Here is a 26,111-nt window from a genome sequence, read left to right on the forward strand (position 1 = left end):
TGGTCTGTTTTTTCCCTTTGTGTAAAGACAGATGCAAAAAATGAGTTAAATAGTTCTGCTTTCTCCCTGTTGCTTGTCACCTTCTTGCCACTTCCACCCACTAATGGACCAATCATTTCCTTCACTTTTTTCTTGTTTTTTACATGTTGAAAGAAGCTTTTTTTGTTATTTTTGACTTTGGTCGCAAGCCTTAGTTCATTTTGAGCCTTGGCTTTCTTCACTTCATCTTTGCAGGCTCGGGCTATTTGCTGATATTCTGACTTAGTTATGTTCTATTCATTTTGCAAGCTTTTTCATGTGATCAGAGTTTAAGCATTACAGTAATTTGTACCTTTCCTGTCTTTTTTTCACTAGAAAGAGCCCGAGATTATCTACACAAGACAGGAAGATTCATTGTCATCGGTGGAATAGTCTCACCCGTACATGACTCATATGGAAAACAGGTGGGTGTATTCTTTTTTCTTTTCTTCCTTGTTCACAATCAAAACTGTGGGGAATGAATACTAGGCACCCTAAGATGAACAAGTGTGACATCTGTTGGAGAAAGCAACTAGCATAAGCAATCTATAGCATAAAAGTGGCAAGTTTGTGGATTAATGGGTTAAATGATTTTTTTTTCTTCATTAATTTGTCACAATACATTTCTTCTAATTTTTAAATTATCATCTGAAACACAATGCTCTATGCCAGTGTCATCATGGGATAGTTCATTTTCTAAAATTATCACTTAGTTCCCACTGGATCCCTGTAAACCAGCTATAGTGGCATTTGGGGAAAAGAGCAAGAGATCATGCTTTACTGTTTTCATCAAACATGGCCATAGTACATAATGCAACAGAATGGAGTAATTCTTCGCAGACTTTTTTTTTTTTTGTTACCATCTCCATTTAAAAAGATCTCACATAGTTGAGAAAAAAAGTGTCTTACTTCAATTTTTGTTTTGTAATTCAGTATTGTTGTAAAGAACAGGCTAATCAGATGGTGACGTCCTTTATTTTTTTCTGCCCTTAAAAGACAAGTTTTGCCATCTGAAATTCTCTTCCTACATATTTATTAAAAATGCAGATGCCCAACTTTTTCTCTGATATTTGACCACCCTATAGTTAATTGATTTTAGACTAGGTAGCTTATAAGTAATACTAGCAATCTAAAAGCAGATAAGAAGGAAAAATATTTATATATAAGGCTAGAGTAGAAATGGGAAACTTTTAAGTATCTAGGGACTGTTCTTGAAAAATTATTTGGAGCAGCAAAATCTGCTGAAATGATGACATGGCAAGATTGGGACTTTGGGGAATTCATTTGAAGAGCATGGCAGTTTTTTATGCTGCATTGAACCTGTATTTTTTCTAGTTTTTCCTACCAATAATTGGCAAAGATTGTGCATCCATTCTTGATAGTTGGCTGCTGAAATTTAGCAATGTGATTTGTGACAGTTCCAGTCTGAAGTCTGTCCAACAGTGTCTGATGATTGTTTGGCACTGCTCATCTCTGAATTAGAGAACTGAGAGGCATTAAGTTTACCCAGCAAATATCACAATAAATGAGTTCGAATTGGACTTTGAAGCCTAAGACTAATAAAGCAGTTATTCTTGAATTTAACCTTTAAAAAGTCTAATAATCCAGAATCTCCCTTCATTAATTCTGACATATATTTCTTTACAGGGTTTGGTTTCCAGCCGGCATCGCCTGGCAATGTGTCAGCTGGCTGTTCAGAGTTCTGATTGGATAAGGTATAATAGCACATCTCATCATTCATATTCTCTGCAGTGGCTTGAGTTCTTCTGTTGGTGTGGTACTCGGGATAAGCTGCTTCACGGCAGGGACATCAGTAGTGTCTAAAAAAAAAAAGGCCGGATGATGGCTACAACTGTCCAATCAAAGCCCCACGCCTCACTTTACAGGTGTTGCTTATATTACAAATATAAAAAGGGGCAGCATTTTGATTGTGCAGCTATCTTGAACTTCTGATCCTCCAGGAGATGTCCCTGGCTCAGGGTCTGGGATCCATGGTTTTCTGATTCAGAGCATAGTTCTCTCTTATGAAATGCTAAGATACAGCAGGTTTACAAACTAAAATGCCAGATGCAACAAGAAGACGCTGTTTTTCAGTCTTTAAAACCTGATAGAGATGTGGAAGTTTCCTTTTCTTGATAATTGTTCTTAAGTGAGTGGATACATACATTTGAAATGAAATGAAATATACCTTCAGCAGCTTGGGCAGCCTCCACAGGAATGGTCTTCAACATCATGAATGTTTACCAATGGTCATGCAAATTCTGGGAATTGAAGTCAATATATCTGAAAGTTTCCTAAGTTGGCAAAATGTTTGCGCCAACCACTCTTGCAAGAACAGGTTTTTTTTTTTCAAGTGCACATTGATTTTACTGGGATAGCCCCTCACAAAAAGTTACTGATAGATATATCAGTAATTTGTTGCTTTGGGTCAGATTTGAGACAGCCAAACTAGAATATACGTGAAAGCATTCATTTAGGTCTATATTAGGATCTGCATGAATTATTTTTTATTAAAAAATTATTGCTTTTAAAATTACAGAAAAAAGAAAAAGAACAAACAGAGATAGCATGTTTCCCTGAAAATAAGACCCGGTCTTATACATTTTTTTGCCTCCAAAAGAGGCAATAGGTCTTATTTTCAGGGATGTCTTATTTTTTTTCCCAGAGCACTCCCATTTCCAAACGCCCCATAGGCACTCAAACATTTTGCACCTGGATGGAGAAATGATGGAGACTGGAAGTTTTGTCTGCTTGAAAATATGATGCTTGGAGACCGAGCAAATTGCTCAGTTTCTAAGCACCCCATTTGCAAGCAGACAAAGCTTCCAGTCTGCCTTTGGGCAAAAAGTGTGCAGCGCGTCCAGATCACCTGCCTCCCCCCCTCTGCCTTTGCACTTGGACTTACCTGCGCTGTGCCAAGAGGCCAGCGGGCTACTGCTGCTGCTGGACACCCCCGCGTACTCTCCACTGCTTCTGCTTGCCACGCCCACCCCCTGTGCTTATTTTTGGGGTAGAGCTTATATTAGGCCCAAAAAATCAGGCTAGGGCTTATTTTTGGAGTGGGCCTTATTTTCAGGGAAACACGGTATGTACATCAAAAAATACATAAATGCTTGAAAAAGTAAGTGAAAAAATACAGTGGAAAATTAGAAAGTAAGATATGTTATAGATGAATAGCATGGTTTTTTGCCTTCTATATTTGGAATAAAGGATTCCCAATTTTTATTATATTTATCAATACAAAGTCTACATCTATAGGCATTCCTCTCATAGGAAGTAAGTGTAAAATTTAACCTGAAATTTGTGCTGCCTAAATTTGACCTATTTTTCAAAGGTTTTGGAGTGTATGAAGTCTGTAGGCCAAAGCTTGCCTACCCTGATTAGATCCATGATCAAATTTTTGAAAATGTTTTGTGCTGCTAGCAAAGCAGGCCTCTCATTTAATATGCCCCTAGGAGCTTATGGCCTATTTCAGTGGCAAGATTTGCAGGTATTTCAGGCTTGGTCTAATTGTGTTCTTTTGGAGTCATGAAGCTGACGTCTTATTAAGTAAATAAACCTTAGATTAACTCATTAACCCCTCCCCACCGTAGTTATCTTGAATAGCCTTTTTTTTCATTAATGAGCAGTTAGCAACATTGTTAGCAAAAGCGTTTTAATTAGCAACTTCACATCTCTGAGAACCTAAGATGGAGAACATAAAGAAAAAAAATTGGCTGCTAAGAACATGTTTGAGAAATAGCTCAATTTAGCAGTTCATCAAGTATTCAATTAAGAGCTGGTACTGCCAGCTCAGCCTATCAGATTTTGATGCTTAAAAAAAAAAAGAAGCAGGCTGATGCTGGAGAACCTGGAAATTTGGGCATATTTTCACAGTACACTCGCTGACTTGTCTAAATGTGAGAAATTGGGATAGCTGCAGTGTGCTGCTGTACTTCCTGCATAGGATTCAACTGGTGAATGAGGAGTCAGTATTTCAAAAACTGTACAATATGGAGATGGATAGAAACCCAACAGACCACCTATCTAGTAGGCTTGATTCAATAAGATCCTGATAAAATGTAGAGCCAAATAGGGGTCAGGTTTTAATAATGTAGGATTTCAGTTCCCACAGCTCCTTTAAGCTAAGAAGTGCTGTAAAACAAATAAATATGAAATACCAGGATAGTGTGTTCCTTTCTAGCATAACTGTTTATTCTTTGTGTGGTCGAATTTTTGTATAAAGCAGACAAATTCCACCCACCACATTTCTTACCGCGTTTGATTTCTTCTTATAACCTTTTAAATATGTATTTTCTAGGAATATTATTCCTGTGGAAATGTACTAGTATTCGGCATCCCATCATCCAGAGTGAGCTATATAGTTTGTCAGTATCCAAATCCATCTGTATTAAACCATTGTCACTCATAGTTAGATAATATGCTAATATTGTGACCACTTAACATACTGTATGTACATAGTGTGGTATATGAGGTTGTCTTCTTCATTCCATATTTCAGTCTATCTAAATCAAGTAGTCCTCGACTTATGATCACAATTGATCACAACTTTTCTGCTGCTAAATGAGACATTTGTTAAGTGACTTTTGCCCCATTTTACAACCTTATTTGCCACAGTTGTTAAGGGGATCACTGCAATTGTTAACTTAGTAACACAGTTGTTAAGTGAATCTGGCTTCCCCATTGACTTTGCTTGCTGGAAGGTCACAAAAGGTGATCACATGACCCGGGACACTGCAACCATCATAAATATGAGTCAGTTGCCAAGTATCTGAATTTTGATAACATGACCATGCTGCAGTGGTCATAAGTGTGAAAAACAGTCATAAGTCACATTCTTTCAGTGCCACTGTAACTTCGAGCGATCACTAAATGAATGTTGTGAGCCGAGGACTACCTGTAATCATAAGGGTCCACCATCAGCCAACAAAGCTCACTGGATGTTATGGGGAGGTTGAGACTCCCTCCTCCTAGGGGCATACCATCTTGAGCTCCTGAAGTAAGATAGGATATAAAGACTGGAAAAGAGCTGATATAGTTCCCATCTTCAAAAAAGGGGGAAAAAATGGATCCAGGAAATTACAGACCTATCAGTCTGACCTCAATACCTGGGAAGATTCTGGAAAAGATAATCAAACAATGAATCAGTGAACACCTAGAGCAGACATGTCAAACACAAGGCCCGGGGGCCAGATGCGGCCCACAAAGTGGTTTCATGTGGCCCGCGAAGCCATCCTGGAAACAGTGAGGGAATGGCCCCCACTGCCTTGGCCCTGTGGTGGCCATCTATGCTGAAATGCATTCAGTCTTAGCTCCACAAGGCCTTCTGGAAACAGCAAGGAAACAGCCCCTGCCGCATCGGCCCGTCCCCTGGGTGCATGCTGGGGAGGTGTCACCCTTTGTGAGGAATGAAGAAATGCACCATCACCTGGAAGTGGCCAGCAAGTGGCCCTCGCCTAATTCACATATCTGGCTTGATGGGCTCTGCCCTTTCTGCCAGAGACCCTCAGACCCCCAGGTCCCCACAGGCACCCTTGACGCGAATGAGGTAGAGCTGGCCACCCCCACCCAGTAGGCCACACCCACTCCACCCACACCCACCCAGTACGCCATACCTACCTTGGCCACACCCATCTGCCCCCCCGAGGGCAACCGCAATGCTGATGTGGCCCTCGATGAAATTGAGTTTGACACCCCTGACCTAGAGGCAAACAAAGTCATTACTAAAAGCCAACATGGGCTTGACAAATCTTATTGCATTCTTTGACCAAGTGACAGAATTAGTGGATCAGAGGAATGCTGTGGATATAATTTACTTGGACTTCAGTATGGCGTTTGATAAAGTAGATCACAACCTACTACTCAATAAGATAGAAAAATCTTAGGGGGTTAGACAGCATCATCACCAGATGGATTCGTAGCTGACTGACTGGCCGTACTCAGCGTGTGGTCCTCAATGGAACCGCATCTACATGGAGGGAAGTGTATAGTCGGGTGCCTCAGGGCTCTGTTCTGGGCCCAGTGCTCTTCAACCTCTTCATCAACGATTTGGACGAGGGGATAGATGGGGAACTCATCAAATTTGCAGATGACACCAAGCTGGCAGGAATAGCCAACACTCCAGAAGACAGACTTAGGATATAGGAGGATCTGGACAAACTTGAACACTGGGCGCTATCTTACAAAATGAAATTCAATAGTGAAAAAAGTAAGGTTCTACATTTAGGCAAGAAAAAACAAATGTACAGGTATAGTATAGGGGGTACCTTGCTCAATAGTAGTAACTGTGAGAGGAGTCTCGGAGTCCTAGTGGACAATCACTTAGATATAAGCTAGCAATGTGCTGCAGCTGCCAAAAAGGCCAATACAGTGCTGGGCTGCATTAACAGAGGGATAGAATCAAGATCACGTGGAATACTTGGAATACTGCATCCAGTTTTGGTCACCACGATGTAAAAAAGATGTTGAGACTCTAGAAAGAGTACAGAGAAGAGCAACAAAGATGATTAGGGGACTGGAGGCTAAAACATATAAGGAATATTTGCTGGAATTGGGTATGTTTAGTTTAATGAAGAGAAAGATGAGGGGGGACATGATAGCAGTGTTCCAATATCTCAGGGGCTGCCACAAAGAAGAGGGAGTCAAGCTGTTCTCCAAAGCGCCTGAAGGCAAGATAAGAAGCAATGGATGGAAACTAATCAAAGAAAGAAGCAACATAGAACTAAGGAGAAACTTCCTGACAATTAGAACAATTAACCAGTAGAACAACCTTCCTTCAGAAGTGGTGAATGCTCCAACACTGTAAGTTTTTAAGAGACTGGAAAGCCATTTGTCCAAAATGATATAGGGCCGAGGCACAGGAGGCACGCAGAGCCCTCTCTGTGGGCACGGGTGCCGTCACCCCAGTCCTAGGCCTTCAGCTGGGTTTTATAAAACCATTTCACTTTAGGCCTCCGCCGCCGTGTACAAAAAAAAAAAGTTCAATCAATCAATCAATTTCAACTTCTTGCCGGGAAAAAAAAGATCTCGCAAAGTTGGAATTGATTGATAGAACTTTTTAGTCCCAACCAGTCTACCGTTACCACTGCAGCCACGCCCACTCAATGGCCCATCCAACTGGCCAAACCCACCGAGTGGCCACGCTCACCCAGCACCCGATGACACATAAGTGGGTTTTGGGTTGTAGTTTGGGCGCTCGGTCTCTAAAAGGTTCGCCATCACTGGTATAGGGTTTCCTACCTGAGCAGAGCGTTGGACTAGATGACCTCCAAGGTCCCTTCCAACATTATTATTATTATTATTATTATTATTATTATTATTATTATTAATCTAACAAGTAAGGGAGATGTTAACATGTACCCTGTGCAGCCATCATCTTTTTTTTACAACCAACTCCTACACACATTTCAGTGTAAGCACTCCTGTGCCAGATCTTTCCTTCATTTTTGTTTGGGTTAATGTCACACATCTGTTTTCCACATTCCTCCCTCATCTCATCTCAAATTTTGATACGAAGGCCTGAATCAGAAACTAGATTTGTTCAAGATGAAGTCGACCCCAATACTTGTTATTAGAGAGAAGAATCTAAATGCCCAGGAGAAAAGGCAGCTCGGTTTTATTTGATGATAACACTGCATGACTGTAAGTATATTGGAAAAACTCTGGTACAGTTAGTTTACTCCAAACTGCAAGCATGACAGGATTGTTGCTGTAATAAACAACAATTTATTACTACATTTTCTGTCATGTTTGATAAAGAAGCATTTTCCAGTTGATCCGAGCAAAGTTTTGCCAAGGAACAAGTAGACTATCCTGCAATCAGATGACAAGTCCATTATGAAATCTACTCACCATCTTAACTTTAAATTGGCAGGACTGGTGTAAATTCTATGACATATTTCAAGATGTTCCTAGCTCCGGTATCTGTTCCTTTTATATTATTTTTGAAAAGCCAGCTTATAGAAAGGCAGACTACTCTCTGTCCTCCAATATTGAAGTCAGTAAACAGTGTAATGATACCAGCAAAAAAATTCAGTGATGTCAGCAGAGCATAAAATGTATCATAAGCTCAGTATAAGAATGTATGCAACCAAATCAGTTGATTTCACTTTGTCAGCAACATAATTCTACAATTGGTAGTTATTCAATCTCCTCCTTGGTTTGCCTTTGGGAGGGGATTGTGGCCACAGGCCAGTACATACTTTATATAGCAAATCCATTAAAAGTAAAGGAAACTTTTTCTTCGTGTTGAGTTTGGCTACTCCTTCCATATAATTCTCTAATCAGCCATATGAACCTGGTTTGAACATGGCTGTTTCCTGGGATGTTTTTTTTTTTAACTTGTTACAGCACAGATTTCAGGGTGATCTCTTCCTACTTTTCAGTATTAACCAAAATCAGGTAGATGTGATATATTTATACATTATAAGATGATGGCACATAATACAAATAGATCAGATGCATTTGATTGGAGGGGTGGAATCCTCCCAAACAGATACAGTATCAGTGGCTGACAGATCGAGAACCTGAACCAAATGCAAATTCTTGTGTGGGCCTATAAATTTTTTGTCTCCCTGTTTTCTTTGGGGCAAGAGAGTGTCTCGCATTTGGGGTTGACTTCCTTTCAGATGAAATGGTAAATAAAAGTTTGCAATTAAATATTATATATTGATACTTTAGATGTAATTGTTATTTGCTATTGCCAAATCAATTTTTTCTTTCTTCTTCATCATAGGGTGGACCCCTGGGAATGTTATCAGGATACCTGGCAGACCACCTGCAGTGTACTGGAACATCACCGGGATCTGATGAAAGTGAGTTAATAGCTGAAACTGACCACAGAGTTCGAGACTGCAGGGCTAGGGATATTAAATATGTATTATTTATTGAAAATATGATGGAAAGTGACTTCACTTCAGAAACTAGATGTCAATGCTGCAAATACTGTATATTCTTGCTTTGACAATATGCAAAACTGTCTGGCATTTATTGAGTTAATACTTAGCTTAGACTGGGTGGGGGAAAAAGCCCGGGAAAGAAAGAGGAAGTAAACGTTTGACCTTCTCACTAATTGGATAATGTGACCTGTGACTGCATGAGAAGGGAGGGGTTGAGCAAGGAAAGCTTGATGCCAGCGACAGGAAGTTCAGATTCTGGCATCAACCAGTCCATCATGGTGACCGGCAAAACTGTAGCTCTGAAAATAAAGATTTTAGGAAACATGCCTGAAAGTTCTTTGAAGTGCTTCATTAGTCGGAACCTGTGACATCATGCCAGAATCCAACACTCTTTTCAAACGATTGGCGTTCCGATATCTAACAGCTGCCTCTATGCCTAAGAGAAGCTGGCAAAGTTTCGGGGGAGATCTCATTATGGAGAAAGAAAGATTGCCTGAAACCAGCCCCGTAGCTGCAACAGTTTCCCCGGGGGGGGGGGGAAGCGACAGCCAGCAAGCTGGGGGAGAGAGAAATTTGGCAGATTTCCCAGCTCAGAGCGAAGACTTCAAAAGCAGAATGGACAGATAACACAGTTATGGGTGAGTCGTTGGAAGGATTTCAAAACTTAGAAATGAGAAACAGAAAACAGTTCCTACAAAGTGAAGCCTTCAGCCCTCCTGATACAAATGTTTCTGCCATGGGCTCCAGCCCTAAGAGAGAGAATCCCAGTTTGAATCCTCTGCAGCAAAGGGGAAATTGGGTTCCCCAGCAAGTGGCTGATCCATATCCTCTGAACTTACCACAGCTAATAGAGGCCTTGCAATGTCTTGGGGTGGCACAGAAGCCAGGAAATCAGCAGCTGGGGGGACAACAGCCACAGCAAGGAGGTTGGCCACAGCCCCCAAACGTGCAACCCCTGGGCATAAATCTGCAGCCAGGTTGGGGCCTACAGCAACTGGGGTGGTCACAAGAGCAGTGGGGAGCCCAGCAGGAAGCCTGTCAGACCCTGCCTTTGCTGGTCAGAGACCCCAACCCTGAAGAGAGGGTGAGTTCCAGTCTGAGGCATCTGCAGCAATGGGTAGATGGATTTCCCCAGCAGATGAATGATCAGCAGCAGCAGAGGGCACCACCACCCCCTGCAGTCCAACAACAGAGAAGACCACTACAACCCCCACTTGCGCAGCCACCATTGGGAGGCCTATAGCAGCAGGGGGTACCATCCAACCCCGCTGGCCAGCAGCAGAGGGCCCAGCAGCCATGGAACCAGCCCCAGTGGGGGCCACAGCAGCCTGTGTTCGCACCACCCTTCAATGCAACGTTCGATGGGGACCCAGAGAAGCTGATTTTTTTCCTCAACCAAGTGCGTTCTCATTTAAATTGCTGGGCCTATCTCTATCCGGAACCAGGGGCCATGGTTGACGTCGTTGCGGCCAACCTGGAGGGAGAAGCATCTGAATGGCTGAACAATCTATATAGTGAGCAAGCCCTCGAATTGGAGGATCCCCATCTCTTTCTCTTAGGACTGAGAGAATGATTTGAAGACCCATCCATCGGCCTCAAAGCAGCAGGACAAATTCACAAAATAAAACAAGCAGGGAGACCTGCCCTGGAGTACGTGCGAGAGTTCCGCAAGATGGCAGGTCGAATAGAGGGGTGGCCTGAGCAGTCCCTCATCCATCACTTCATCGAGGGATTAGATGATCACCTCTCCCAGGCTTGCATCTATCGAGAAGTACCTGAGCGGCTGCAGGAGTGGTACCAGACGGCCGTGAAGCTGGATGTTAAGCTCTCTCGCTATAAAAAGCCTCCCCCACAGGAACCCGAACAGCAACCAGAGCTACCTGGACAGCAATCACCCCCACGAAAGCCTTCAACTACTGCAAGGGCTGAGAGACCCAGGCCACCTGCACGCTCTTCCTTCGAGTGTTTCCGGTGTGGACAAGGAGGACACCGAGCGGCCACCTGTCCAGTCCCCTACCCTCGACTGCAGAGCAAGCCAGGACCGGCGATGCAAAAGAAACCTGCTCAGCGGCTAACAAGAGAAAAATCCAATCGACTCACGCAAGAACCAGTTGCCCAGGTTACACCCCACACACAGGAGGATGCCAAGACTCCAGGTGGACCTGCCCCTGCTCTTCCCTTCTTTGATAGCGACGATGAAGGAGAAAACGACCCAATGGTGAGTCAACAAATCCTGCCTTTTTCACTGCCCGCCAAACTTGTAATCCCTAAGTCTGGGGCACAATTAGACTTAAATGTACTAATTGATTCGGGATGTACCCGCTGCATTATTAGTCTGGCGTTTGCCATGAAAATGGGCATAAGGGCAAAACAGCTTTCCAAACCGATGAGATTTGAGCAAGCCGATGGCTCCCTAATGGGAGGGACTCTTATTACACAATTAACTGAGCCCTTACGCCTAGAAATAGGTGCACACTGGGAGTTTATTCATTTCCTGGTGGTTCCGAAAATGACCGAGGCAGTGATCCTAGGACTAGCCTGGTTGGACAAATGGAAGCCGTTTATCTGGTGGGAGAAAGGAATGAGAATTGTGAGACTACCTATAGGCCCTGATCCCCCCATTGATTCAACAGATGTTACCGGGCATCTTAGGCCACCCAATGAGCGAGCGCACATGGCCGCCTCACTGACCCCAGGTGAACCAGTCATCCCCAAAGAATACTTGGACCTGGCGGAGGTGTTCAGTGAAAAAGAATGTGATGCCCTACCCCCTCACAGACCCAATGACTGCTCCATCGAACTGGTGCCCGGAGCCAAACTCCCACGTCCGAGGATGTATGCTATGTCCCCCCTCGAAATGGAGGAGATGCAGCGATATGTGAACAAGAACCTAGCGAGGGGGTTTATTGAACGGGCCAAATCTTCCGTGGGAGCCCCTGTGTTGTTCAAAGAGAAAAAAGATGGGTCTCTTCGTCTCTGCGTAGACTACAAGGGACTCAATGCTGTAAGTGTGGAAAATAAATACCCCCTCCCCCTCCTAAAGGATTTATTGACCCATCTGGCTAAAGGGAGTGTCTTCACTAAGTTAGACCTAAGAGAGGCATACTACCGGGTGAGAATAAAAGAGGGAGACGAGTGGAAAACTGCCTTCAACTGTCCTATGGGGAGCTATCAGTTCAAAGTCATGCCATTTGGACTACAGGGGGCCCCAGCTGTATTTATGCAGTTGATCAATGAGGTTCTACATGATCACTTGTACAAAGGGGTTTTGGTGTATCTTGATGATATCCTGATATACAGCACAAACATGACTGATCACATAAAGCTAGTGAGAGAAGTGTTAAAGAAACTATTGAATGTCAAGCTTTATGTCAAATTGTCAAAATGTGAATTTCACCAAACCCAATTAGACTATCTTGGCTACCGAATTTCCAATGAGGGTATTGAAATGGATCCAGCCAAGGTGAAAACTATAATCGAATGGCAGCCCCCAAGGACTCGCAAACAGCTCCAGAGCTTTCTGGGTTTTGCCAACTTTTATCGTCAATTCATCCCTTCTTTTGCAGAGATTGCCCTTCCTCTTACAGAACTACTCAAAACAGGCAAAGGAGGAGGGAAGCCACGACCGGGCCAACCACTAGCATGGACAATGAGCTGTCAAACAGCTTTTGAGAATTTAAAGAGACTATTTGCGGCTGAACCGGTTCTAAAGCACCCCTGCCCAGGGGAACCCTTTGTGATTCAAGCCGATGCCAGCGATGTGGCGGTTGGAGCAGTGTTACTTCAAAAGAACAAAAATGGAATCCTGCAACCCTGTGCCTACACCTCTAAGAAATTCACTGAGAGCGAGCGAAGATGGGCAATCTGGGAGAAAGAGGCCTTCGCAATTAGGTGGGCGCTATTGAACTGGCGACACTATCTAGAAGGGAGCAAGGTGCCATTTGAGGTATGGACAGATCACAAGAACCTAGAGGCACTGAAAACTCCTCGCAAATTGTCACCAAAGCAAGTACGGTGGGCACAGTACTTTAACCGCTTCAACTTCACTCTAAAGTACATACCAGGAGGAAAGAACTTTCTAGCTGATGCGCTATCCCGGTTACCCCAGTACAAAAGTGAACGAGAGCAGGTTAACGAGGCAATTATTCCCAATCCACAAACTGTCACTCAACTTACACCTCGCAGGGTCCCCAATCCGGATGACCCTGGAGTGAAGAAAATAAAACGAGAGCTCCTCACTGACCAATGGTTCAAAGATAATCAAGCGTCCCTAACATGCAGGGATGGCTTGGCTTACAAAGGGGGGAAGTTATATTTGCCAGAAGCACTCCGTCTAAATGCTCTCAACCACAGCCACGATGTAAAGCAGGCTGGACACTTTGGATATTTGAAAACCCTACACCTCACCCGCCGGCAATTCTGGTGGCCGGGGCTGAAAAAGTATGTGGAAAACTATGTAAAAAGTTGTACTGTATGTGCCACAATGAAAAGAATCCCGGGGAAAACTCCTGGGTTACTGCAACCCGTGGCAGACCCTTCTCAACCCTGGGAAGAAATAGCTATGGACTTTATAGTGGACCTACCTGAAAGTAAGGGAAATACTGTCATCTGGACTGTGATAGACCTGTTCTCGAAACAGGCTCATTTCATCGCCTGCAAAGGACTCCCATCCGCCCAACGCCTGGCCAAATTGTTCCTGAAACATATCTACCGGCTGCATGGTGCCCCTAAGCGAATAATCTCAGACAGGGGGGTGCAATTCACAGCGAAGTTTTGGAGAAATTTCCTTACATTGATTGGATCATCTCAAGGGTTATCATCTGCTTTTCATCTAGCCACCAATGGGGCCGCTGAAGCCGCTAACAAAATGGTGGAGCAATATCTTAGGTGTTACGTTTCTTACCAACAGACGAACTGGACTGATCTCCTCCCTTTTGTGGAGGTGGCATACAATAATTCCGTGCACAGCAGCACCGGCTACACGCCTTTCAAAGTAGCCACAGGGAAAGAATTCAACCCGATACCTGAATAGCCTCAGTTGCCCTCCGCTTCACAGACACTTGATCAATGGGTGAGAGGATGGGAAGAAGTTTGGAAAAACACAAAAACTGCTTTAAAAAAGACTTTTGAAACCTATAAAAAGCAGGCTGATAAAAAGAGGGCTCCCCAAAGAACATTCCAAGTTGGGGAAAAGGTCTATCTGTCAACTAAATATCTACGCCTCAAATTGCCCAGCAAGAAATTGGGACCAAAATTCTTGGGGCCTTTCCCCATAGTAAAGGTCATCAACCCAGTCACAATACAACTAAAACTCCCTAAACTGTTAGGGAAAATTCACCCAGTTTTCCATTGTAGTTTGTTGAAGCCTTATCGGGGCTCCGCTTTGAGACCTCCTCCAAAGAAGGCATCTGGACCCCTCGTAGTGGCAGGGCAGACCCACTATGAAGTGAAATGTATCCTTGACTCCAGAATCTTTAGAGGAAAATTACAGTACTTGGTACAATGGAAGGGATACCCATTGTCTGAAGCCACCTGGGTGAAATCTAGTGAAGTGAACGCTGACAGATTGATCGAAAAGTTTCATGTGAAACACCCCAGCAAACCGAAAGATAACCCTTAACATATGCTTTTGTTTCCTTACAGGATCTGTCCTTCTTGTAAGGGGGGCCGGATGTCAATGCTGCAAATACTGTATATTCTTGCTTTGACAATATGCAAAACTGTCTGGCATTTATTGGGTTAATACTTAGCTTAGACTGGGCGGGGGGAAAAGCCCAGGAAAGAAAGAGGAAGTAAACGTTTGACCTTCTCACTAATTGGATAATGTGACCTGTGACTGCATGAGAAGGGAGGGGTTGAGCAAGGAAAGCTTGATGCCAGCGACAGGAAGTTCAGATTCTGGCATCAACCAGTCCATCATGGTGACCGGCAAAACTGTAGCTCTGAAAATAAAGATTTTAGGAAACATGCCTGAAAGTTCTTTGAAGTGCTTCATTAGTCGGAACCTGTGACACTAGATTTTTTAAGGTACAACCTGAGAAGGGATTAAGAGTAATCAAACATTTTGTATCCTGACAATAAGATATTTTTAACTTCTTAAATTCAGTAAGCATTCCACTAAGCATTCAAGTTTATACAGCTTCGAGGCGGAAAATATGCGTGACAATGATGATATGGTCAAAATACTTACTTGCCTAATACACACACCATGTATGTTGTCTTGTCTTGAGCACACAGAATTTATTGAATCAGACCACCGGTTCATAAAGTCCAAAACAGGTAGTCCTCAACTTATAACAGTTTGTTTAGTGACTGTTCGAAGTTACAACTGCACTGAACAATGTGACTTATAACTATTTTTCACATTTATGACCGTTGCAGCATCCCCATGGTCATGTGATTTACATTCAAATGCTTGAAAACTGGCTCACATTTATGACGGTTGCAGTGCCCAGATGTCGTAAAATGGGGCAAAACACACTTAACAAATTTCTCACTTAGCAACATAATTTTTGGGCTCAATTGTGGTCGTAAGTTGAGGACAACCTGTATTCTTTTCACAAATGGGCAATGGGATATCTGTGGAAATAATGTCATTCTTTTTGAGTTCTTCACTGCCATGAAAGTTATTTGTCTCTGATTACTGGAGACAATTTATCCAGTATTAATAGTAACCTTCAAAGTGGCTCCTGCAGTTCAAATACTTGACAAAATCAGTTCTGAATCATATCCCTGGATTGAAGATTTGCATAGTCTGCTGCACATCCCCTTTTAAAGTAGTCCAAGTTGGTGTCCATCACGACATCATGCGGCTAGCAAGCTGAATTGGTTAATTCACCACTGTATGAAAAAATACTTCCTAATTCTCACCACATGCTGTTTCATTCAATAAACTCAAGCTCTAGTCTTAAAAGAGTGAGCAAACTGTTTCCCTTTCCATTTCCTACACAGCGTGCATAAATCCATATACATTTTGTCTTCTAGCTTCTAAGAAATTTCAAATATTGACTGGTTCTCCGTGTCCTTTGATTGCTTTCCCTTCTGCCCTAGTCCTCAAAAAACAAAGCAATCGAACAAACAAAAAATGCCAAGGGGAAAAAAAGGTATTACATATTTGGCTGTGGCACTTAGAATGGTTTCATTGTTGGGTACTGACTGCTAAAGACCAGACAATGAAACCATTCTGAGTGCCACCTTTTGTGGAGTCTGCAGAGAGATTAAAAAAAATCAAGACACTGGCCAAATCAAAGTCACAGGGTTTTTTTAAAAAAAAAAAATGTTTAAAAATTTAAAAATGTGCACAAGAGACTTTTTTTAAAAAAAACTAAGGTTTTGATTATACAATCACTACTGCCATCTTGTCTTCTCTCTCTCTCTCTCTCTCTCTCTCTCTCTCTCTCTCTCTCTCACACACACACACACACACACACACACACAGATGTCCCTGCCAACCACCTTCAAATTGAAGCTTTGTCTTTGAGCATGCAGAAATGTTCAAAAGAACATGAGATTTTGAAGAAGAAATTTGCTTTTTTTCCCCGCTCTGATTTGTGGCTTGATGAATATTGTGGCTTGATGAATATTTTTTCCCCGCTCTGATTTCATCATCTGGCTTGATGAATATTGCTCCTGAAGCTAACTGATGCTAGTGGGGCTTAATAGCTATCACAAGGATTTCTAGCAGGGCTAGATTAAAAAGGATTTAATTCTTTTGGTAAATGTTGAAAGGCAGAAAATAAATCACTCCTCTTTTTAAAAGAACCTGCCTTCCCATGTGCCACGAACTCAGTGAAAATGGAGCTTCTCACAGTGGCTCTTAACTATTAAAATAAAGCAAAAATTAAACAAAGACATATTTGCTGCCACACTTATTTTAGCTCTCAGATTCTGCTAATGAGAAAGAACCTAGGGAATATTGTAGGGAAAGAGAAGCAATATATTAGAAACAGGGGAGGGGGAGAGAACTGATTCCCCACCCTCCTCCCTTTCCTTGATTCAGAAACTGGCTTTGCAAAGAGGGAAAATGAGCTTAAGGAGGAAGGAAGCCAAGTCGTCTTCCCCAAAATATTTATGACATCTAATTTGTTTGCATATTTCTCAGTACGATTAAAGGGCCCTACACAGTTCCGATGGCTGCTGTGTTTCCTGTCCAGGAAAATTCCACAGAACACCTTTGTTCCTTTCATTGTTCTGAAAAACAACAATTGGAAAGCTTGACCAATTCTGACCGGTCAAGAGTCATGGCAACATATCGGAAGGGGCATCAAATGGTTAGCCGTTGTTTTGGAAACCCCAGGGTTCTCTCCTTTTATTTGTCAGAAATAATTGATAGAGTCATTTTGAGTCTTCTAAAATTCCTGGCTTTTGCATGACTCATCTGTACTTTTAAAAAAGAAGGATTGATCAACAATCTTTGAGTGATGCTGATGTTCCTACAAAATAGCCAGGGGTAAGGAACTTGTTGATTGCAAGTCACAGTGCACATTTTTGGGCTCTAATCTGAACTTAGCAAATCGTTTAAAAAGACTATGGTAATATGTTTAAAATGATATTTGATTTCTTTATGAATATGACAGCGGTACTTGGGGGGAGGGCAAAAAGAAAAGAAGAATTTGAGAGTTATGATGTACATTTGGGAAGGTTGTTGGAGGAAGATTTGATCACTAACTCTACACTATTGTTGCAATGTATTATAGATGTTGACACATGTATATCCATATATTCAAAGAATGGAAATTCTTTGATAGGTCAAACTTTTCAGTTCTATTGAGGGTGCATATTCAATTTTCAACAATGCTTGATAATGTTCCACCTCTTTATTTCTGCCTTTTGCAAAAGAATACAGCACCCCCTGGTGGCAGGAAAAATATTATTCCTGTTATCGCATACTGTAACACATTTCATTTACTTTATTATTTGATTTTTTAAAGAACAAGTTAAATGCAATCTTTGATAACTTGCTCTTTTTATTTTACAATCACTTGTGCATTTGTTCATTTTAAAGGTATATATGCCATCTTTTAATCAAAATTATAAGAGGTACTCACAAGATTTTTTTTAAAAAAAAAACAAGGATATTTTTTAAAATATCCTTGAAAAAAGTAAGGTTCTACACTTAGGCAAGAAAAACCAGGTATAGCATAGGTGGTACCTTGCTCAATAGTAGTAACTGTGAGAGGGATCTCGGAGTCCTAGTTGACAAACACTTAAATATGAGCCAGCAGTGTGTTGCTGCTGCCAAAAAAGCCAACACAATGCTAGGCTGCATTAACAGAGGGATAGAATCAAGATCACGTGAAGTGTTAATACCACTTTACAATGCCTTGGTAAAGCCACACTTGGAATACTGCATCCAGCTTTGGTCACCACAATGTAAAAAAGATGTTGAGACTCTAGAAAGAGTACAGAGAAGAGCAACAAAGATGATTAGGGGACTGGAGAATAAAACATAATAAAACATTCCAAATGTTGCTGGAATTGGGAATGTCTAGTTTAATGAAGAGAAGGACTAGGCATGACATGATAGCAGTTTTCCAATATCTCAGGGGCTGCCACAAAGAAGAGGGAGTCATGCTATTCTCCAAAGCACCTGAAGGCAGGAGAAGAAGCAATGGATGGAAACTAACCAAAGAGAGAAGCAACCTAGAATTAAGGAAAAAATTCCTGACAGAACAATTAATCAGTGGAACAACTTGCCTCCAGAAGCTGTGAATGCTCCAACACTGGAAGTTTTTAAGAAGAGACTGGACAGCCATTTGTCTGAAATGGTTATAGGGTTTCCTGTCTGAGCAGGGGGTTGGACTAGATGACCTCCAAGGTCCCTTCCAACATCAGCATAATTATTAGTAGTAGTAATTATTACTGTCATGGTTCCAACAGATGAAACTCTTCAAAAGAATTTTGAGGCATTGTTTACCTTAAAGAATCTTTTATTCAAGAAGCATAATATCGACACTACATAATTGAAGCCAAAAATTGAATTCCCCTCCCCTGGGCACAAAGTAGCAAAGCACAATTTCCCTCCTCCAACTAACAGTCATAAATCACATTCCCCAATTAGCTTGAAACACAGGCTGTCTCCACAGCTCTCCAGCCACCAAATCATTATCAACTCTCAGCTCAGTAACCTTGAATTCCCACAACTTGAAATTGTTGTTATGACTAAGTGGACTCTCATCCACATCCCCCCTTCCAGCATCAATCATCTTTAAAAGCAAAAGAGAAAAATAAATGCATTTCCATCTGTTATCAAAGCAATAACACCCGATGTTAGCAGCATTGACAATTACATTATTACACCATAGTAATAATGCATCTAGTTCAATAAGAAGTATACTTTGAATTTAAAATGTTAAGGTGAATAAAAATGCCTTGATTTGAGGGAAATCAACCAGGCTTTGTTTCGGATACATTTTAAAAACATTTTTAAAATACATTTTTTGCAATTGCATAATGTAAGGAATTTGAAAAACTCAGCCTTTCAAAACATACATGGGCAGGATGGACTGTTTAAGCTACCAGGTATTTTAGACTTTAAACATAAATGCATCTTTGGCCCATCAATGAGTTTTAAATTCAGCTAGCAAGATGAACAACACCTTAGGCATTTGTGCTATGTAATCATGAGGATGTCCTGTTCTTGAAGCCTTAAGAAATCTATGAGTCAGACCATCCTGCTTCTTCTATCCAGATTGTTACTAGAACATTATATCCAGCATTACGACTGCATAATCTGGAGCTCTTCAAAGAACAATTTAGGCAAATGGAAGGAGTTTTATTTGTTAATGTATCTCAGTTGCAATAGTAGAGAGGGTATATAGAGCAAAGTATAGGCAAAATTAAGAAGAAATAAAGGCAATCAGAAAACAGTCTGGTTAATTTTAAAAAATGGTTATTGTAGTCAGAGGTTAATCCAGACATAATTCCTTTCAAACAACCATGTTAACTCAGCTGTAATTTGGAGATATCAAACCCTCTACCCACTTCCTGCCTAGCATCCTGTGATTCCTTGCAAAAAGGCTTAGTTAAGTCAACACTCCTGTCCCAAGCCAGGTTCAATGCTTCAAATCAGTATTTAGAACATGATGATTTTGCTTGAAATCTTTCTCTGCTTCCCTAGGTCTTGGCTGAACTAGGCATCTTTCTTAGCCTGTACTCCTGAACACAGACATTGTTACTATTGTCACAGTTTGGAAATGAAAAACTTAACACTTTCAGTACAGCTGTGTATATGGGTCAAAATAACCACCAGAAATCTAAAGCCCTAGGTTTCTCTTAAGAGCATTAGGGGAACCTTGTCAAAGCAGTCCAAAGGATTACTTTTAGGGGTGCTTTTTTGTTTCATTCCCAGGTAGAAGCCTTTGAACCCTAGAAAATGTACTATAGATACAAGACCACTTTCAGGAAAGGCTTTCCAGCCACATGTTGACAGATCTATTGCGTGATGATAGTATATAGCCATTGAGATTAACAGGCATTTATCGGCTTATCTTTCTTGATAATTGAGAGGTGTACATGGAAAGCTTCAGTCACGATTAGGACTGTGACAGTACTTTTCCTAAATAACTTGCCAAGGTCTGATCTGAACACAGGAATACTATATTCACCCTGTCTTGCTGACAAAGGGGTGGAGGGAAAAAATGGCGAAAGATGTGGCCCAGGGTTTTGGCAGATTTGACAATAGGGGAATAAAATTGGGTAAGGGCAGCTTTGTAAAAACAAAACAAAAGCCCCCCCCCTTTTTTTTAGTAGATACCTTTGAACCAAGCATACAAAAATGCAAACTAACTTTGACTAGCCACTTGTCTGGGGGTTGGACTAGAAGACCTCCAAGATCCCTTCCAATTCTGTCATTCTGTTCTGTTATTTCTTCCAGCGAGTTACTGGTTGTATCCTGTCCAATGTGAACACACCTTCTCTGACGCCAGTGATTGGACAGCCTCAGAACGAGACCCCACAACCTATTTACCAGAACAGCAACCTTTCCAACAAGCCAACTGCAGGTAAGAGTGAGCAGAAAGCCCAAATGTAGAAGCTCTTGAAAATAATAATAATAAATGTGGTAATCCAGGTGAGAGAAGAGAGCCTGTGATGGTGTTTTCTGCCTCAGGTGCCGAAATAATTGGCCAGATTAGATTTTTGGCACTTTGACATCTGGAGGGGAAAGCCATGTCCTCTTCCATCCAAAATAACCAAAATGTTTCAATCAGACTTTCTCATTCATCTTTATAATCTGTACTCAGGATAGCTGCCAGTCCCTAATTACAAACCTTCCACTAAATTGCACGTTGAGGCATTTCCACCATTCCTCATCCTTTCATCTGCTTCTTTCTCACCTTCTGACTGGCACACCTGGTTTGCTCTTGGCTTCAGCAGGTGGTAGAGAGTACACAAGAAAATAGGAGGAAAACTGACTGGAACAGCTGCAATGGTGCGTGCTTGGAGTGGGTTTGGAGTGACGTAGGGCGAATTTTTTATCTTGCAAACCACTAATCCTAATTATCCAGTGAGAACTGGATATTAAAATATTTGGTTCCAAATACAAACAACTGCTTGGGGGCAGAGAAAAAAAGGGGGAAATAGATCTTTTTAATTTTTTGATCAGAAGGTGTTACTGCCTTCAGATGCAACACAAATGCCCTGCTGGTCCGTTTAGTCTAGCACAGGGATGGCGAGTCTTTTGGACTCAGAGTGTCAAAACTTTGGAAAATGCCAAACTTAATGCTGCTGGTGCCTGCCCCATGAACAAAAGAGAAACAACTCTTTACATATTCAGGTTTTTTTTTAAAAAAAAAAATACAGCCTAGTTGTGTGGTAATCAGTATTATACAAAGAAACATCAAACAATTACAAAAATAAAATATAGTTAAAACTCATGTTCAAAAAGTCTGGAGATCTTGTGAGAGCACGGCCCTTTCACATGATTTTGGGAGGGTCTGGAAGTTGCATGAGAGCACACATCGCCCTCTGCGGCCTCTCAAAATTGTGCAAGAATGGGGCGTGCTTTCTAGAATAGTTGTTGGGTCTTGTTGAACATTTTTGTGTTACCCAAAACGTCGTGGCCTGTCACCTTTGATATACATCATAGGTTCACCATCCCTGCATCGACCAGGCAGATCAGATCTGGCATTCTGAGATACACTACAGTATCTATTTATACTTTGTAAATATATATATTTATTTCTGTTTTACATTTAATGTACATGCTCAAGATGATACACTAATCTTTTTTTAAAAAATATCAAAATAAATTAAACCCAATCATTTAATAATAGCTGTAATTGCTCATTAGCTGGAAATATCTGTCGAAGTTCATGGATTTGGAGTCATACTTTCTTTACTACATATTATTTTCATTGTGGATTTTAATTAACAGTTTTTGCTTTAAAGTATCTTTGTCTCCCAGTTTCATTTTCAATGCATATGTTATTGTGTATCGCCAAAATAACTCAGCAATTGGTGCTCTAAGTTAAATAAATATATAATTTTGGCTGAATTTAGTATCATTTTAAGTACATGGGTCAAATTGGACTACAAGCATCAGTGCTTGGCTCTTGTTAATTACGGAAACTGCAGAGGGGAAAATTGCATTTTAGTGATTCCTATCTGAATGAGAGGACACATGTTTTTGTCTGCTGTGTAATTCTCTGAAACAAACACACGTTTGTGCTGAGTTTGTGTTGGCAACAGCAGTAACATTTTGTCAAAGCAAGTATAAAAAAAATTCTGGTGATCAATGCACAATCCACACATGTGTTATTTTAAATTGTGGAGTAAAGCCATTGAATGTAAGGGTAATATTGTTCAGTTGTAAACTGTAGTACTTCCACCTATATTGAATGCTGATTTTTCTATTTTATCCTCTGCTTTCCTTCTTTCCTTAGCAAAACTTTTGGGGAAAGTGGGAGAAAGCCTTAGCAGGATTTGTTGTGTTCGTCCCCCAATGGAGCGTTTCACCTTTGTGGGTATGTTGTTGAAATGTGGTTGTCTGTATGACTGAAATTAGATTCTTTCCTAGATGTAGATGACCAGGCTGAGCCTGAGGGAGGAGTCAAATGTGTCATGAATCATGAGTCACTGCATGCCCACAAGAGATTTAAGTCCAGCCCACCTTGAATGCCTTCTTATTCCTATTCATTTCCCTTGACTGTTAGTAGCTCAGTTTTTTGTAGAGAGCTTAAGCTTGCAATAAATCTTTATACTCATTTGAACTGCTTGAATCTCCTGATTTCAGCGGCACTTGACATTAGCTTTTCCTTTGGAAATTGTTGTAGAATTAAACAGAACAATCAAATGATTTTTACCAACCGTAGCTGATGATGGGCCTCTGGCAATACCAGTTTCATTTGATTTATCCCCAGGTATTTCTAGGACTGTGCTGAACACTGACATACTATATTTGAATTACTTTGGATGTATTTTAGAAAAGTTGATCAATCCAAACCAGGACTGAAAATGATTTTTTAAATTAATATCACACTTGCTTTTCAGGCTCAAAAATCTGCTCAAAAATCAGGCTCAAAATATGCCAATACTGGATTAAACATTTTATATATTCTGGAGTTCAGAAGAATCTCTTAGGGATATATTAGATGTGGAGGATGACTAAGTAGTTGAAATAACGCATTCAGCATTTGGGCTGGCCAGCCTCTTCCACATTTAATTTCCCCCGCTTCATTTCAGCCACTGTTATTATCACTACTTAGAACCCTCATTTTACTGTAATTACTTTTAATTACACTCTTTATAAAAGGTGCTCTAAGTACAGTTGTAAAAGGGCAGGATAATTGAGAGTGTAGTAAGATTTGCTTAGTAAATATAATGTTTTTAACTAATAGATTACCTCATTGTAGGTCTTCCTGTGAAATACAATTTCCTTTTCTTGCTTTCTAGATGAAAATGCTAATTTGGGGACTGTGATGAGATATGAAGAGATTGGTAAGTGAGCATCATCCATAGGCCCTTGTAAAAGTGGGCATATTTGCATATAAAAGAGGCAGAAGAGTTGTGGTCACTTTATTGCGCAATTGATGTTGATTTTAGTTGGAAAAACAATCCATACATGCAAAGGGCCAGGGCGTAAAGGTAATGGGTTGTAGGAGTTTATGGTGGCTGTATTGCATGTATATGTCAGATGGGGAAAACTGCAATATATCATCTACAAAAACACTACTGAATTCTGCAAAAACTCTTGAAAAGCTGCGCATTATTTGGAACTGATTTCAACCAGCGCTTTAGAACATGAAGAGACTATAAATTTAGCAGTTGTCTGTAACTTCTAAACAATGGTTGCATCTCTTCCAAGACTGTAAAATTTTAGGAAAAGATTTAGCTGTTTCGTAGAGTTGTAAATGGTGCCACCTTTGTGTCTCTCCTTCCAAGCCATCTTTTTGGGATTGAATCCAAATGACTTGTCTTACTGTATACTATGCAGCATCCCGGATAAGAAAATGCACATGATGTCAAAGAACCAGCATTGCTTTTCAGACTGACTAGCACCTAATAATGAATTGGGAGTGTAAAAAACCATTCTAAATCTGCTTCATGTGCATTGACACTCATTTTCATTTATAATTGTAGTTTGTAAATTAATCTTACAATTAAAAACCCACATTCATTATCACTGTAATCTTCCCTAATACATGGAATTATGCATTCCCCTAATGTGCACTTATCAAAAATAACTACCCTAATCTCTATATTTTTTTGTACTCAACTTTTCCAACTATGTCCATTTTGGAATACATTTGTCTTAAATATCCTTTTTTGTGCCAATCCATAGAATGGAGCATGACAGAAACTAGCAGTCTATAGCAGATTCCACATTTTTAAGATTCTTTATCCTTGATGTTGAATATAATTTTATGGGAACCTACCTGCAAATTCTATTGCGCCCTGCCATTATGGAGTGGAGTGTCAGGTGGTGAAACATGGCATAATGGAAATAACTCTTTGAACACTTTCCTACATTCCATAACCTGAGTCCCCTTCAGACATAAGGCAGAAAGATACAGTCAACTGCATCAGAGGTTTTATGAGTATAAAGAACGGTTGCAGGAATTGGGTATGTCTAGTTTAATGAAAAGAAGGACTAGGGGGGACATGATAGCAGTGTTCCAATATCTCAGGGGCTGCCATAAAGAAGAAGGAGTCAAGCTATTCTCCAAAGCACCTGAAGGCAGGATAAGAAGCAATGGATGGAAACTAATCAAGGAGAGAAGCAACCTAGAACTAAGGAGACATTTCCTGACAGAACAATTAATCAGTAGAATGACTTGCTTCCAGAAGTTGTGGGCGCTCCAACACTGGATGTTTTTAAGAAGAGAGTGGACAGTCATTTATCTGAAATGATATAGGTTTCCTGCTTGAGCAGGAGATTGGATTAGTAGACCTCCAAGGTCCCTTCCAACTCTGTTATTCAGTTTCTGCTTTTGTGTTTATACAGGCATATAAAAGTCACTGCAACATGCATTATATTGGTGCACGAAATTGCCAAAAGTGAAGATAACACTGACATTGCTTAAGGAATATTAGTGGTTGGTGAAGTAGATAAACTGACTGACAGGTGGTAACATTTCTAGAGTGCTTTCACAACACAGGAACCAGAACTCTGCCTTAAAGCCCTGCCTTTTCTGCTCCCCTTCCTTTTTCAAGTCTTTGCATCAAGGCAAAGAGATTAGTGGGCAGTGGTTATCCAGGGAATATCTCAGATTCTGTATCTCTTTTCTTCAGAGCTCCGAATCTTGCTGCTGTGTGGAAGCGATTTGCTGGAGTCCTTCTGTATCCCAGGCCTCTGGAATGAAGCTGATGTGAGTAGATAACAGAAGATGGTCAAAGCTGTGATCTTCCTTCCTTCCTTCCTTCCTTCCTTCCCTCCCTCCCTCCCTCCCTTCCTTCTTCTCTATTTACACACAGTAGCTACTGATTTAGCAAAATATACTTCCTGAGGAGTTTTGTTTACTTTGTGATGGCTTGATAGATTGACAGGCTACTTCCACCTTCTCTGTTCATGACCCCTTCTTTTCCAGTTCTGACAATAGTAAAAGAACAATAGCGATTTTTATAGTGCAGTTGAAGAGGTATTTTTTTGTAATGAAAATAAATATAATTTCATGTTTCAGTAGTAGGCGGTTATTAACTGATTATTCTTACGATCATATCAAGAAAATAAAAATACTTGCCTCAGCCTTTGCCAAA

The 26,111-nt window shown here is 41.0% G+C and overlaps 1 protein-coding gene across 1 annotated transcript in view; it reads left to right on the forward strand.

Annotated features, from left to right (window-relative positions):
• The window catches only part of NMNAT2 (nicotinamide nucleotide adenylyltransferase 2), a 119,776-nt gene that overhangs the window by 82,094 nt on the left and 11,571 nt on the right, over window positions 1-26,111 (forward strand). The window contains exons 2-8 of the mRNA XM_039358563.1: window positions 355-443; window positions 1,666-1,733; window positions 8,753-8,831; window positions 20,791-20,917; window positions 22,799-22,879; window positions 23,808-23,852; window positions 25,647-25,723. Of these exons, the coding sequence (XP_039214497.1) occupies window positions 355-443; window positions 1,666-1,733; window positions 8,753-8,831; window positions 20,791-20,917; window positions 22,799-22,879; window positions 23,808-23,852; window positions 25,647-25,723 (566 nt within the window). The remainder of the gene's footprint in view (window positions 1-354; window positions 444-1,665; window positions 1,734-8,752; window positions 8,832-20,790; window positions 20,918-22,798; window positions 22,880-23,807; window positions 23,853-25,646; window positions 25,724-26,111) is intronic.

This window comes from Crotalus tigris, unplaced genomic scaffold, assembly GCF_016545835.1.
Source record: "Crotalus tigris isolate CLP2741 ecotype Arizona unplaced genomic scaffold, ASM1654583v1 scf7180000019024.823168, whole genome shotgun sequence".
Lineage (NCBI taxonomy): Eukaryota > Metazoa > Chordata > Lepidosauria > Squamata > Viperidae > Crotalus > Crotalus tigris.